Source organism: Trachurus trachurus, assembly GCF_905171665.1.
Source record: "Trachurus trachurus genome assembly, chromosome: 23".
NCBI classification, from domain to species: domain Eukaryota; kingdom Metazoa; phylum Chordata; class Actinopteri; order Carangiformes; family Carangidae; genus Trachurus; species Trachurus trachurus.
Genome location: NC_139912.1, coordinates 16,982,497 through 16,998,838, shown reverse-complemented (window position 1 = coordinate 16,998,838; position 16,342 = coordinate 16,982,497). Strand labels below are relative to the sequence as shown.

At 43.8% G+C, this 16,342-nt stretch overlaps 1 protein-coding gene across 3 annotated transcripts in view; it reads right to left on the bottom strand.

The window, feature by feature from the left end:
• syn3 (synapsin III) overlaps nt 1–13,148 on the bottom strand; it is a gene marked incomplete at both ends in the record, with an annotated part of 86,402 nt that extends 73,254 nt beyond the window's left edge. For all 3 annotated transcript variants that reach the window (XM_083999741.1, XM_083999743.1, XM_083999742.1), the window contains 2 exons: nt 584–641; nt 12,715–13,148. In XM_083999741.1, the coding sequence (XP_083855867.1) occupies nt 584–641; nt 12,715–13,148 (492 nt within the window). The remainder of the gene's footprint in view (nt 1–583; nt 642–12,714) is intronic.
• Nucleotides 13,149–16,342: the final 3,194 nt, after the last annotated feature.

Below are 16,342 nucleotides of genomic sequence, written 5' to 3'. Positions count from 1 at the left end.
TCAGGGTTAAAGGGATATTTCACATTTTGGCAAACTGGTCCATTGCCATAATTCCTATAGTTTTCGGAGTAGGTTCGTTACCTTTAATTGTCGGTGCATTTTTAGAACGGCGGAGCAGTTCAGCGCTCAGCGCTACGCTATGGAGACTACGTACGAGTTGTTTTTGAGGCAAATACAGAGACTGCTTACCGAAAACTGGAGCACCCATCAGTGGTTTTGCATGAATTTACCTAGTAACGTTCCGTTACGTTCCGTTATTATCTCATAGCGTGGTGAATGTGCAGGTCACAACTTGTCCACCAGAGCATTTTGGAGTTGTTGGATTGTGTATTTGATGAGTTTGATGAGGAAAAAAAACAATAAATCCCATTAGCCTCAGTAGTGTAGCTCTGAGCAGCTTGCGGCTCTGCTCCGCCGTTCTAAAAATAGCTTGCACCAACAATTAAATGTAACGAACCTACTCCTAAAACTATAGGGATTATGGCAATGGGCCAATTTGCTAAAATGTTGAACTATCTAAAATGCATAGCTTTCAAAGTGTTAAATATTTCATCAGAGACAGTACGTGTCAAAGCTACTGTACCTGCTCCACCCGGATCTCGTAGTCTCCATTCAACTTCTTCCCTCGGAAATACTTGGCCCTGCAATGAGACAAAGAATCAGATTTACATACAGTACACATTAAGACCCATAGAGAGCAGGGCAGGTTATTTTGGCTTTCCCTTAAATAAGCATTTGATGAGTTCTGACCACCATCTAATGGTTTAGAAAAACTGTCCCCAGGCCAAACTTGCTTTAGGTCACCAGTGCACTTCAACATGAGGACACCTCCCCTGCACCAACCGCACAGCGTGTGTGCTGCAAACACTACAATGAGTCAAAATAACCTTAAAATACCCCTTTGTTTATTTGATTGAAGGAGAGCTGAAATTTCAACAGACCTTCCAAAATACCTTGTGAAATGGCAAAATAATGACTCATATTTTCCACGATTACAGAATCTGACCTCGCAGGGCCTCGAGTCAACAGAGTCCCTCCACACAGACTGAAACAGTATTTCTAATCAGGAGAACTCTCTAATATTATTAATCTTAATCTTAATCGTATTATTAATCCAAACCTGTGAACTTTAGTGGAAGAGTTTTGCAGGATTTAGACAGAGTGAGATATGTGATATGTGATAAATGGGACAAGCCACTTTCTCACATGTCCCACATCGGCCTGTGACTCAGTCTCATCCGTTCATATTCATCCCTCACCCCTGAATGGCCTGTTTCTTCTTCCCTCTGACCATCCACTGCTGTCTCACTTTGTTGAACCTGTAGCTTTACTTACACTAATAGTGAGAAGTGATATTCTGTTTCCAATACATTTATTGGATGCCCTATATTTTGTGAAAATAAAAATCAAACACTCTCCTCGTGGGTCTAATGTTTATATTATACTTATTATAAATTGTTCCTTATCTAACCCCTGAACTGAGCCAAAGCTTTTCAGTTGCTAAGAACCACTACCACTTCTAACCACCTTGACAGTCACAGAGCAGCTCACAACAGAGCTCACATCCTCAAAACTCTGAACGCATGCATGTTCACCTTTGCATCCAAATTACAACACAATATTTTTTTTACAACAATTTTACACAGTAAAAAACAGTGGTCTGACATAAAGTGATGCTTTTGCCATTTTAAAATATTGTTATTAAAAACACCACACTCAGGGACCCAGTTGGCCAAAACACAGGCTACCTATTAAACACCTAACTGCTTCGATGTTCCCTCATCATAATATTGGAAACAATATAGAGAGAATGGTAAATGGCAAATGGACTTATATGGCGCTCTTCTAGTCTCTGGCACCATACAAAGAGCTTTACACTGTTGGTTATATTCACACATATTCATACTGCACTTGGGCAGTGGGTTCAGTGTCTTGCCCAGGGACACTTCGGCCTGCAGACTGGAGGAGCCAGGAATCGAACCACTGACCTTGGACGACCTGCTTTACCTCTTGAGCCACAGCCGCCTAGAGAAGAAACTTTGTATTTTTCTTTCCTATAATTTGTCTTCTCACCCTGATATCAGTATAACCAATATGAATAATCATTGTTACAATCACCAGCAAATGCTGATATTAATGGATTCTCTTCCTCTCTCACATCTCCCATCTTACTCCTCTCAAAGCCTATTGGTCGAGGCAGACCCCCTGACCCTTTTGCAACAGTGTTTGTGTTTTTGCACATGTCTTTATAGACTTGAACAATTCCTCCCAGCAGAGCTATGATGACAAGACCCAAGTGTGTGAATTGTGTTAAGAGTTATGAGAAATATTTGCTCTTTTTTCAAAATCATGCTAAAGCAATCCTGAAAAATAACCCACTGTATCAGTTTTCATAGTGGGCCATATTGGGGGATTGGAGGGAATTAATTTACAGCATAAAAACACATGACTGTTTTGTCATGAATTACAGTTAGCACTCAGCTGAGAGTTTTCAACAGTTTATAGGAAGAAGTGAAATCGTCTCATCATAGAACAGGGTTTCTGGGAAATTGGGTCTTGTTTCAGAAAAAACATTCCATCTGAAGCTTCTAGTTGATATGACATAAACATTTAAAGGTTGAGATTACTTTATTTTAGATACAAGTCATCCCACTGCTTTGTGATCACAGTCGTGTGTGTCCCAGTGCTTTGTAGCTCTCAGTGTTGACCTCTGACCCCTCGCAGGCATGGGATGATTAACAGTCTGTTGAGGATTCAGACTGGAGCCATGTGGAGTTGAGGATGTAGGATACATGCTGGGGGGCTGTCAATTACTGGGACAGGCTTTTGGGGATTCAGAGAGCCTCTGGACCGGCCCACACCAAAACTCATTCTCCTTTTGCAACGTTTTTCTCAGAGGCCGTTTCCTCCTCCTCCTCTGTCTTCCCTGTGTTTGCCTCTGTTTCATCCCCCTACGTCCGTCCTGTCGGTCCCTTCATTAACATTTATTACAGTCACTGAGGAGGGTCTGGAACTTAACATCTGCCAGCTGTCCCACTTTAAAGTTTTGGTCCCTTGCTGTCGCATTCTCTGTAATTTTGGAGGACATGAACCTTCAGCACGACTGAGCTAGGACAGGCGGAGTCCCCCGTCACCTCGGACCACCGTCGTCATCAGGGATCGTGAGGCAGGCGGGGCCCGGGCCCGGGGCTCACCGCTTAGACATGACTGCTACGTGTTTCAACGTATTGCAGAACATGTCGTCAGGCAGAGTGATCAGTTTAATTTACAGGGTTAAGGGCTGAACCAGCGCTTTACATGTGTTCAAACATAAACATCCAGCTCCACTGAAAGACACACACCCACTACACAAACACCATGAAGCTGCTTTTTGTTATGAGAATTATAATTGGACATCTGTCACCAAGAGTGGAGAGAAACCAAGTCCATCCACTTGAGCACAGTAGATTTTTGACTATCTCTACTTTTAAAGAGACCCAGAGGAGTTTGTATTTGGAAATAAAAGAGTCTCATATTAATGTGGATGAATCTACGTTACCCACACTTGTTAATGGGTCCATTTTTGATGCTTTGTCTTTATAGTTTTTTTGTTATTATTATTTAGTGGTCGACTCGCCCATGCATTTCCTACTTTTGGTTTTCCGGACGCTGCCCCGCGGGTCATGGGAATAACGCCACCAAATCACTGTTTATAATCGGAACTAGGACGGTATCTGATCGTCTTCGAACCTCCAACTTTCATTCTTGATTAATGAAAACATTCTTGGCAAATGTTTTCGCTTTTGTTCGTCTTGCGCCGGTCCAAGAATTTCATCGTGCGCAGAGGCTCATGGGAAATGTAGTGTGAAAAGACACTTCGCTTTCCAAAACTCCTCGTAGTCCCTTTAAACCAAAGGATATTATCTTTGTGAAAAACAGAGAAACAGGCTGTCACAAAGATGAAAAAAGGCAGTCTGCCTCTCTTTTTGGCTGTTCTCTGTTTTCCCCTATTGTTGTCCTGAAGAGCACCTGATATCCCACATCTTTCCCATTTTTTGACCCAACTGCAGCACTCCCCATCTTTGTTTTAAACATCTTTACCTCATCAAAACTTAATATGAAAACTACAATGGTTGCTTTCATCAATCCATTTATGCTATTACAGCCGTTTTCACATCCAATTTTACAGAGTCTTCTGCTTCTGTAAATGTGGAACGGTACGCCATGAGTGAAATGTACTCATGAATACTCAGTCCTGTTCTCCAGTACTTACAGTAACACAAGTACAAATTAACTAAAGAACTTTGACTTTGATTAGTGTGAAATTTGACCGGGAGCATCTGCACTGTGACTCAAGTGATGGCCTTGTGGACCTCCTCTGACCGTCCTGGACAGTTATGAGCAACAAAAACACTTGTGAATTAGCATTTGGAGATACTGATAGACAATCAACAAACATTTGACAGAAATTGATTGTAAAAATGGGCTATACAAATAAAATAAAATTGCCTTGCCTTGCCTGTCAACTCTGTTCCAGTCTCCACCACATTCTCTTTACCTGTTGAACTAAGGGCTCAGTATTGTACCCCAGAGCAACACAGTTGTCATTTTCCTGAACAGCACCTGTGCTGTTTAAAAAGCAGATATTCTTGCACTTCTGGGTGTTGGGCATAAAGTGAAGTGTAGTCAGGTGCATTGTTGGTGTGTTGCAGCAGAAAGTGATTTCTCTATTATTTTAACAGTATATTGTGAAAATAGTACTACATACCTTTATAGGTGGGCACACACAGTGCACACATTGTGCAGAAGCAGAGTGTGTTGAAAATCTGTTAGATGTTGTCAGATGGAAGATTAGAATGGAGTTTCAGAGCCACTTTGTGTTTGTATCATTCTGCACCAGGAAAATCCTGCATAGTGTTTCCACTCATCACCTAAATTTGTCCACAGTTTCAAAACAAACTGAAGATTAATTCACCCTTTTCATCAAATGACATGATTTATGGAGTTACTGCACTGCAGAGCTATGTGCAGTACATTGATTCACTCAGCTCCTCTTTGCCCTTCAGAGTGCACAGAGCAGCTGTCTGTGCCAGCACTGGTCTCACTGGCTAGTCACAATATGGGATCAACTGACCAGAAATAGAATCTAATTCTGTATGAAACAGTGCAGCATTATAACAGCAATACGCCGAGGTGCAAGCTCGCCTGGCCTTTAAAGGGCACTGTGATTTGTTTATTGAATGTTATGCCTAAAATACTCCCATGAATAAAGAGATTAAGTACACTCTTTAACCATGCGCCTGCTGCAGCAGGACTTCTTGTCTGCTAAATAGCAAAAAGGAAGATGGGTACACCCTGAATGCACCTGTGCTTCGGTCTACATATTCATGAGCTGATGGCCAAGTTTGTGAATTGGCTGTTGTTTAGAGAGACTGAGGCAAGATGTAAAATATCACGTAGGGCTGATCTATGAAGTCAGGTGATATTCCTCTGGGGGTTTGTCATATAAAATAGTCATGTGATCTACTGGTAATTGATTATAGTCACTTTAAAGGTCATGTAAAGCAAATTTGCAGATTTGCAAAATTATCACAAGAACTAAGTCTGAAAACAATAAAATACAAAAATACTGATCTGTGTGGTACTGAATTATGGAATTAGACCATTAAACTGAGTGTCATCATTTCCAAGTTAAGGGTTTTTGGGCAGGTCCCAAAAAACAGGGAGCCAGTGACTCACTTGGATACCTATTTACCATAGCCCTCCTCATGATGTAACAGTATACAGCTCGTATGTCTGTGAAGGTTCTCAGTCATCCAGGTCATCTTATTCTTGTGGAGTTGTAGTAAAAGGCAACTGAACTGAGAAGAAGTCCAGTTTCCTTTTACTACAACTCCACAAGAACAGTACAGCTTCAAACACAATCATACTGTAGGTTCCTACTGGAGAATGGAGTTAAACCGATCGTCTACCTCCTGGACTTTCCACCTGCTGCTCCGTGTGCTCCAGGAAAACTTAACAATCTGTTGCAGGCTGAGAGGAAGCAGGTTGCTGGTTCTCCTCTGGCTCAGAATATGAGTCTGGTTCTGGCAGGTCCAACATGTCGGGCTGTATTTTGCCGATATGGTTGCTGAGTGAAGTCATGTTCCCTTTTAGCATAAAGTTAAGTGACAGGGATGCGGAACCATTCCCAATGTGGTTTCAGGTAGGTTTGTTACCTTTATTTGTCGGTGCAAGCTATTTTTAGAACGGCAGAGCAGAGCCATGAGCTGCTCAGAGCTACGCTACGGAGGCTAATGGGATTTCTTGGTTTCCCTCATCAAACTCATCAAATACACAATCCAACAACTCCAGAACGCTCTGGTGGACAAGTTGTGACCTGCACATTCACCACGCTATGAGATAATAACGGAACGTTATGAGACAGAGTTGTTTTAGAGCTAAATTCATGCAAAACCGCTGATGCACGTTTCCCAGCAGTTTTTTGGTAAGCAGTCATTTGCCTCGAAAACAACTCCGTCTCGTAACGTTCCGTTATTATCTGATCGCAGAAATAAGTTCTGATTAAATTCTCCAGCACTTTGTGATCTCTGTGTTGTTAAAGCCACAGCAGGTCATCCCACCTCTTGTTATGCTTCAGATATTAATGTGGGCTCTCTGCTTCTTCTCCAGACAGAGGATGAAATTAAAACCCTCTACATGTGGCTGAGTGAGCAGAGGAGCTCAAAGAACACACAAGAATGTAAACACTGCCAAAGGGTATAATATATATAAATTAAGCAATCAGATGCTGGTATCATTCAGAACACAGTGCAAAGAGAAGGACAGCTTCTTGGCAACATGTCTCACATCAGCTTGAGAGAGTGGAGGAGAGCGAGACACACTGAGACACAGATAGAGAGGCAGAAAAGGAAGGATTGTTGGTGGTGACCATGATGCTCTTGCAGTCTTTGCCTCAGTGCTGTGTGCTGCTATTGTGCATCCGTCATTGCTGGGGGCCAAGCCTGTCAGGACAGAGCACAGTTTCCCCAGAGACCTCAGTCTCTCTGCTGGAATGCCCAGGAGGAAATTCAACCCCGAGGCAGAGAGGTGGACGGACAGATCCCCTCCTCTGCTCGGCAGCCAGACTGCATCATCTGACCAGTAACGCCCCGTCCTGCATCAGCACCCGGGTTCAGGACAAACTGACAGAAACATGTGAAGGTTTGTATCACTAAAGGACCGACATTACAAATCATGAACCAGCAAGTGTAGTTCTATATCTCTTCTTTCAGGCTTCTCTCTGGAGCTCTGGTAACACCATGACATTGAGCCAATCAGAGGAGAGGAGGCTTTGAGCCTCTTTTCTCATTGGCAGACTGTTTTTGAATTGAAACTACTTTATTAATCCCAGAGAAGGGAAATTAAATGTCACCATGTACAAGACAGCCAACACACCACATGACAAAATAAACTCTGAGTGATGCTGTAACATAGCAGATTGCAGGTAAACTACTCAAAGGAACCAGATCCTGTAGGTTTAGATTACAGGTCCAGGTGGGCGGGGCTAGGTGGCATGGTTGAGGGTGATGACATCACAAAGTTACAAGAGTCCTAATGGTACTTTTCAACACTCTGTGTAGAAGTTTTCTTCATAAATCTGACACTTACTGCAAGGTTGAATTACCTAATGCACAGAATGACTTAAAGCAGATATCAGCTTCACGGCCGTTTCGGCTAATGCTGCGTTCAAGGCAGGCTTTTGAAACCGTAAGTTACAGCTTCAAGTCACAACTACGACTTGGTAGCGTTCCAGGTAACCCGTAGCTCGTGTTTTTACCATCCTGTTGTCTGTGAAAGTTCCCTATAACGGCCACTCGTAACTTCCGACCCGTGAACTCGTACCAGATCGAACTGGTATGACTTCACAGGAAGGAAAAACACAAAGTACGAGTTTCTTTGAACGCACCATGAGTTAGCAGCCCCCGCCCTTGTCAGGCATCAATTGGTCCTCGTGCTACGTCACCACATTCACGCGCATCCCTTGGCTGCACACACAGCCCTTCATGCCGTTCTCTCTCCTCATTGGATAACACTTGTATCCCACAAGGAAAATTTTCTCCTCGGGTTACAGCAGAGCAGAGTGACGGAGAGACTCGTGTTTAGGCTGAAATACTTCATGTAAGTGATTGCTGACGGAAAATAGGACTATTTAGGACTTATATTAACAAAAACATTCCACTGATATCTGCTTTAAGAGGTTCCCATAGTCATGAACAATTGTAAAGCACCGGCATCAGTACAAAGGTAAAATTCATCTGTTTCCATGGAGATCACTAATTTATTGCCATAAGTGCTTATGACACTGGTTAACAGTTAGCCAGAAAAAAAGTGTTAAGACTAAAGACTTTCACTGTTTTGGTTGCTTTTTTCTCTACAGAGCTCCTCCTACAGTTTCAGAGTGCATATTTTTTTTAACTCACTGCTGCTAACCCTCCAGGTGGAAGGCAGAGAGCCTCCATTCTCCCTGTAACAAGTTACAAGTCATTTATTTAACCCTCACAGTAACCCCGAAGCTCTTTAATATAAGGGGCAAATCTTACGTTGTTCCTTCTTTAACTACTCCAATGGACATTTTAAGGAAACCTTAAGGAGAAGACCAAAGAAAAAACATTTTTTAAATGAAATAATAGATGCTCTTATTGTTAAAATGGACACCTCACTACAGTGTTCAACAGACGGCCAGAATGTTTCATGTGTTTTGTGCAACAGTTTTCATATCTTAAATTGGACTTAATGACATCTCAAGATACTTTGTGCAAATGGCATGAATACAGGCTGTGTGCTCCTCAGTGGACTGAGGCTTTGATACTTTCACAGTATTAATATAGAACCTAGAGCTGTTATTATTATGAACAAACACATCCACATTATACTCGTATATGTGGGTAGATCGTAACTTAGTAACGGTGTCAGGACACTATAACAGTGGATCTTGTCACTATAACACAGTGTGACTATCACAACTATATTGTTAAAGAGTTTCTGTTTCTTCTGAACTAATCATGTATTTCCATCTTTAACTTGCTGACTGAAGCTGTGTGGTTTCCTTCAGTGCTCAGAGAGAACAAGTGTCGGTGGCTGCTTTCAGAAAAGGCTGTGGCTGACTCTGAATCAGTTCTTCCGCCACATCAAACTGTTGTGGCCCGAGTTAAACTGGTGGCTGCAGATGTGATCAGAGCAATTGCTGATTTATGAAAATGCTTGAAAATCACAACGCTCACAGACCACAGGGTGGCTTCAAACATCAGAACACAAGTCCATCTGGAGTCACTACGGGGAAAATAACACATCTGGTCAGTGAGCTTTCACCCGCACAGTTCACCAAGTACATCTCCTAAAGGGTCAGCCGCAGAGGGAGGACTGGTGAGTCCAGCTCAGTCTGGTTTCAGGAGGATCCGTTTCTTCCAGTGTGAAGATTTATATTAATGATAAAATGAATGAAATTAGAATCAGCTCCGTTTCAGTCTGAGTCCTGCTGCTGGTCACTGAAGCCTGTAAATGCAGTCAAACATCTCCACCTGCTGGTGACAGCCTGTCACTTCTACACACAAACAACAATGGACGACTCAGTTCTTCAGCTGAGCTACTGCGCCCCTCAGTGGACTAAACAGCTGAGTTACAAATCAAATGGACACATCAGACTACATTTTTCTTGGCTTTAGATTCTGTGTCCATTAAAGCGTAAGCTTCTTTGAACAATCACCTGAAACTGATCCAGTGTTGCAGATACAGACTGTCATTTCATCCACAGAAGTTTCCACTTCTGTGTCTCAGTAACTGCTCAGACGGAGCCAAGAGACAGAAACACCGTCTAGGTTTCTTCCAGTATAGAACTCCTTGCAGCTTACAGTAAGACAGCACAGGAAAACAGGCAAAATGCAAACAACTTCAGAAAACATCTTCATTACTATAATGCAACAACAAGTAACACACAACAGAAGTGTTCCCAGGCTCCACAATGTCAAGGAAAGATATGAAGATATAGATAGATAGATAGATAGATAGATAGATAGATAGATAGATAGATAGATAGATAGATAGATAGATAGATAGATAGATAGATAGATAGATAGATAGATAGATAGATAGATAGATAGATAGATAGATAGATAGATAGATAGATAGATAGATAGATAGATAGATAGATAAAAAAAATGTTCACACATGCACACAGGCAGACTCCGTAACACGTGTATTATTTTGTGATGGGACTTCTTGAGAAAAGTAACGGCATATGTTATTGTCAGTAACAGTAACAGTATTATAACCGGGGGAAACAGTAACTTTTTGGATTACTTGTTACTGAAAAAGGTAGCGCCGTTAGTAACGCCGTTATTTTAAAAGGCCATTATTCCCATCATTGACAGTGTGGTGGAAATTTGCTATGATTAGTATTCTCCTTGTATAATATAAGTAGTAACGTAGTCTTTGAAATAGTTGTAGTCAAACCTTGTAGTAATCCTGTTAACTCCATCAGTGGAGACATTTGTGTACTGACTACAATAAACCTGGGGGCAGAGGAAGGACACTAGGATGACCCACGTACAACCTTGTTTACTAACCGATCTAGGCTTTCCTATAGGTAAAACAACTGGGGTAGACATTTGTTGAGTAATACACCTGTTGAATTGTTTTATTGCCTGTGAAAGCTAGAAGTGCTTGTAGTAATGAAGTAACCAGAGTCATAATGTGGGGTATAAGAAGGGACTGCAATCTCTGTTCTGGGGGCAATACTGTACTCTGAACTGCTACCTGCCATGTAGTTCTGTGTTCTGTTCCCTTCTCTATAGAGAATAACGTGGGTGCATGTTCCCTCTCCAGTCTTGTTCTTTGACTCTCCACCGGCAGAACCAAAATTTCCACGACAACAGTAACTGTAATCTACATTATATCACAATCTAATATAACAGCACCTCACAGAACTGAGTCATAAACGCAGGAACACAGGGTTGCTGCTGACACAGAGATCCTCCACTAACAAACCAACTGAGCGCTCATCCAGCCTGTCTTTATGTTGTTCTCTGAGGAAGTGACTGTGTGTAGGTGAGAAACAGCCGGAGTGAGGATGCTCCTTCAGAGAGTCTGACTGAGCGTGGAGTCCTCAGAGTGTGATGATCCCCTGATGACTCACAAACACCAGAAACAGGCCCAGAGGGATTTCAGCCAGCCAGCTTTAAGAAAAGAGGCCGCCATGCTTTTCAGAAAACTGGGAGCAGTTCAGGCTCTTTTGGCACGGCTGTCAGCGGGGCATTACTTCAGCAATCATTTTAGACCTGATCCCCCACACACAGCCAGCTACAGATGATCCCATCTGATTCTGCAAATAAAGTAAAAACAGCTCGACTGGGGCCATTTAGCAGCAAATGTCAGGACACAGAATAAGAGCCCATGAAGCTGAAGATGTGATAAAAGGGGATGAAACGCTGCTGCTCTGCTGATCAGCCTCTTCTCATTCAACCTCCTTTATTTTGCTGTCATCTCCAAAGCAAAGGACCTTCCTCTGGTTACCATGACAATATTCACTCCAGCACAGAGCAAGCCCCCATAGTATGAGCCAAGGACGTCTATCAACAACAGGAGGTCTCACTCCTTTCAAACTCAACCTGAATTTTGTTTTCAAGAACTGAAAATCAAGTCTTATCAGAAATATGACATAATATGAAATTTGAACTTTTTTTTTCTTATACTAGCTGTGACCTTTGTGGCTAACTAGCTTGGTGAACTTTAGCCTAAGTAGAACGAAGAAGTGTGTGATTCATTTACACTCAGAAGCAGGAAAAAGAACAGGAAAACATAACATAAGGTGGTGACTTCACCTAGAGCTCCTGAACCACCTGCTTCTGGGTTAAAGGACAATTCCATGCAAATTCAACCTGGGGCTCTAGTTTCCTAATATTTTAGCTCTAACAGACTGAATGTGAAGATTTTCTTTTTAATGTCTCCTGTCCTGCATTAGTTCTGTCTGTCCCTGCATCGCCACAGCAGCGTATAATGGGAGTGGACAGATCTTAGGCTGTTTAGGCTGTTTACATCCCACAAAACCACTACTTTTTTAACAGACTTTTACAGCTCCGGTTACAAATATGTCAAACCCCATGGTGTATGTTTGAAGCCATCTGACGTTGTCTGTGGAGAAGAATTACAGTTTTGTGGGGTGTAAACAGCCTAAGATCCATCCACTCACATTATACGCTGCTGTGGTGAAGCAGGGACAGACAAAACTACTGCAGAACAGGAGACATTAAAAAGAAAATTATCAGATTCATTCTGTTAGAGCTAAAATATTAGTAAACTAGAGCCCCAGGTTGAATCTGCCTGGAACTGTCCTTTAAGGTGATTTCCTAGACACTTCACTGAACCCCAGAGATGTTGCTTAGGAGAGAATGAGCTTGTCAACAGTTTCTGATCCACTGTGAAAGACTTTAAACTGTACATTTCCCCATTGCAGTGGCTGCATCATTTTGCTGCCAACATAGACTGCAGGCTGGCACAATATTAAGTCAGTCTGCTGAGGATTTTCATCTTGTGTCACAAGTTGTTCAAGCCCTCCCAAAGACCATGAGCCATGTTGCCCAGGAAAAGGACACATGAGGAGCCTTCATCATGGGACAACCTAGTCACTTCACTGTGATACAATTACCAAAAGGGTTCGATCTCTGATTTGGGACAAAAAATCATGAGAAGTGCACTCACCAGTCTGTGTGCTGGTCATCAACAACCAGCAAGATCTTGGGCTTGCGAATGATGGGCTTGGCTGGCTGACTGCTTCCTGTGGCAGCGCCCTCAGCTGCTGCTGCTGCTGCTGCTTTAGCATGAGCAGCAGCTGCCACGTTCTGGGCCATTTGAGCGCTCTTCACCACGCTGGAGAAGGAGCTGAGGAAGCTCCCTGTGCCTGTGCCTGAGGCTGGGGCTGGTGCTGGGGCCGGGGCCGGGGCCGAGCCCGAACCTGGGGCAGGGCCCGAGCCCAGGGTCTGACCCATCGCAGGGTTCCTCCTCTCTGTGGCTGGGGAGGCGGGAGACGAGGTGGAGGAACCTGGAGGGGTCGGCCTCTGCAGATCCATCATGTAGCCGTTGGGGAGGTTGGCCACAAAGCTGCTGTCCGACAGGCGGCGGCGAAGGTAGTTCATGGTGGTGGTCTGTCAGGCCAGAGGGGGGAGAACACCTGAGACAGAGGAGGGCAGAGGAGCTCATTATTCATGCCACCATAATCACATTAGAGGTATGTGTGACATCATGCTGCTGGCTTTGGACTGCAACCCACCCCACCACTGTGCCACCCCCCCAACGATCAGTTATTAGAGTCCAAGTGCACCAGAGGATTGTAATTTGAATGTTTATGGCAAGTAACACCAACAGGAAGGACTGTCTAGTTTTTGTTTTTTTTGTATTTGTTATTGTGTCTTGTAATCCCATATGGGATGGGCCACAGTGGTGGCATGACACGAAAATAAAATATTCATTCATTCATTCATTCATTCATTCATTCATTCATTCATTCATATTAGGGCCCTGGCAAACCAGAGGGAGCAAGGAATTCCCTTCCTTTCTTCTGCTTTAGTGGTCAACTCTAGTCAAGGCAATTTTATTTGTATAGCTCATTTTTTGCTCACAGTTTGTCTCAAAGGGATTTAAACAGCATCATAACAACATCCTCTGCCCTTAGACCCTCACATCCATTGAGGAAAAACTCTAGTGAACAGGGGGAGTTGCTGCTTCTAATAAAAACGTATACGTTCTGGAGTTGAAAGTACACATCATCTATTCCAGACAGAAGCTGTCAGCTGTTTAAGAGTCTAAATAGAGTGAGTAGAGTTTATGTGCTTGTCTGGATGATCTAATGGTTATGTGCTTATTCTTTGCCCCAGCAGTTTAGGTTTGAGATTATCCATCCCATGTCATCCTCAATCTCTTTCTCTCACACTAGAACTGAAAAAAGCTTTCAACAATGACAGTGTCATGCATGCAGACATGAACACAGGCAAGAAATTACTAAATAATACTTTATTGGGAAAAAAAGGGCAAAGGCAAAATGTCTCCAAACTGAAAAAAAAAAAAAACACAAGAAGGTCAACGGGTCCCTGTCCCAGAGAACACAAAAAAGAACATTAAAAGGTTTCCTGCAAAGTACAACAGAAGCCAAAAGGAAATCCAAGAAACAGAAAGACAATAAAACCAAATACTCACAAGGAGGGAACACAGAGGGAACACACCGGAGGAACAAATACAACGACGAGATACAAAAGGTTGACATAACAAACTGGGAGGGAACAGGCAGACTAAAAAGACATGGGGTTAATTGTAAACAAGACACAGTTGTGAGACACAAGGCTAACAGGGCAGGAAGAAGACAATGGGGTTTTCAAAATAAAACAGGAAACTAATCAGGGGAACATAATGAGGACACGACTTCTTTCTCTCTGAGTGTGTAAATCCAGCTGAAATCACAGCTCAGAGTTTGAGTTCTATTTATGTGCTTGGCAGTGACGTGTGGTGACCTCTAGGACAGGGGAGGCAGGCGATCGCAGACGGGGGGGGGGGGGTGGGGGGGGTATTCGGCAAATCAGCTAATCACGCAAGAAAGTCACAACAAACAGGTTTTGCTCAATGATTTGCACTTTGCACAAATACGTTTTAAAATGTGTGCATTGCAACACCTTTTCATCACAATCCACGCCATCTAACGTTGCAACACAGATCAAACCCAACCCATCAATTGATAGCTTTCACTGACGTCACGTCCCAGGGCCCTGGCGGTCAAAAAGCAACATTCCAAAGTGGCCCCGCAATTGACTTTCTATGGACAAACAACCGATCATCATCTGTCAGCGGCCGAGAAAGAAAGATATAAAAACAACTTTGAAGTTTTGGGCACTTGTGACCCATATTCAACACCAGCTGCTGTATACGAGCTGTTTAAGATGACCAGTTCCCTGCCGAAGCTCCAGTTGGGCGATGTTTATTACCTGGTGGAGAATCCATCATCCTCCACCGCTTGCAACCAATACCTCCGGTGTTATGGCTCAACTGGTTTCTGATTAAAAGCCCCATTTTGTAGTTTTTTTAAAATCTAAAAATAATGTTTCTGAACTCATTGAAGTGGTAGAAATGTACCTGTAACTTTCCTGTACGGGAACACCGTCCTGGTACCGCAGCTCCGCTGAGCTCCACAGCTGAGCTCCAGCCCACTGAGCCCAGGCTCCCTGCTCCTCTCACCCACAAACCAGAGCCCTTAGCTGGGCTGCACGGTGACCAGCTGCCCCCCCCTTTACCCCCCGGAGCTTTGCTACGCACCGCTACCGACGGCAACGATGACGGCGGTCCGACAGCAGCGGGACCGGCGGCGGCGGCGGCAGCGGCGATGTTAACCCGGCGGGACCGCCCGCCACCGGACACCGGCAACAGTACCGCCCGCGGCGGCAGCGACACGGTAACGGGGGTCGGGACCGACCGCGGCGCGGCGAGGACGATGACCGGTGTTGTTTAGCGTATTTTCAGAGTGTTTTCCATTAGTTCGTAACTTTAACATGACAGGCTTTGTCATACTGTGCAGTGTTGTGCAGAGTGAGAGAAGTGTGGCGCTGACTGACTGTAGATTGGCGGAACAGGTTCACTCACAGACGCATATTGGCTGCAGTAACATGTGAACTGCGGCTTTATTTGTGAATTTGTGACAAATCTGCGGACGGAAGTGCAGCACAGCTGTTGTTCGGTTCGGTAACCAGTTAAATCAGACACCAGTTGGGCCATAACACCGGTATTTTTGAAGCAGCAGGGAGCAGTGTGTGTTTTTCTGCCTTGTCCTAATCCGCGGACAGCGGGGAAGTGGATTGTTTTGACCGCCAGGGGGGCGTTCCATACGGGCCGTGACGTCACATGAAAGCTATCAATAACAGGATCACGATATTGGACCACCGTTCACATTACACAACAAATTAACAATTAATCCACACTCAAACCGAAGCAACAATAATGTTAACTGCACTCAATAAGCTCGTATTACAAGGTTTACAACAGATATGACAGACAACCAGATGTGTGTGTGTAAGAAAGAGAGGGAGAGAGAGAGGGAGAGAAAGTACGTAAAACCTGCTAGCTGCTAGCTGTTAGCTACCGTAGCTCCTCAGGCGTCGGTCTCCCCCCGTCAGGTAAAAACTGCCGTTTATTCCTCAAATGAAGCTCATGAAGTTGTTGAGCCCCGCCGGTACAGTTATCCATCACTGCAGCTGATTTAGCCGCTAAACTGCTGGACGCAAGAGCCACATACACACCATATGGGCAGAAGAGGCAGAGCAGCTCTGTGCCTCTCCTCTGAATTACAACG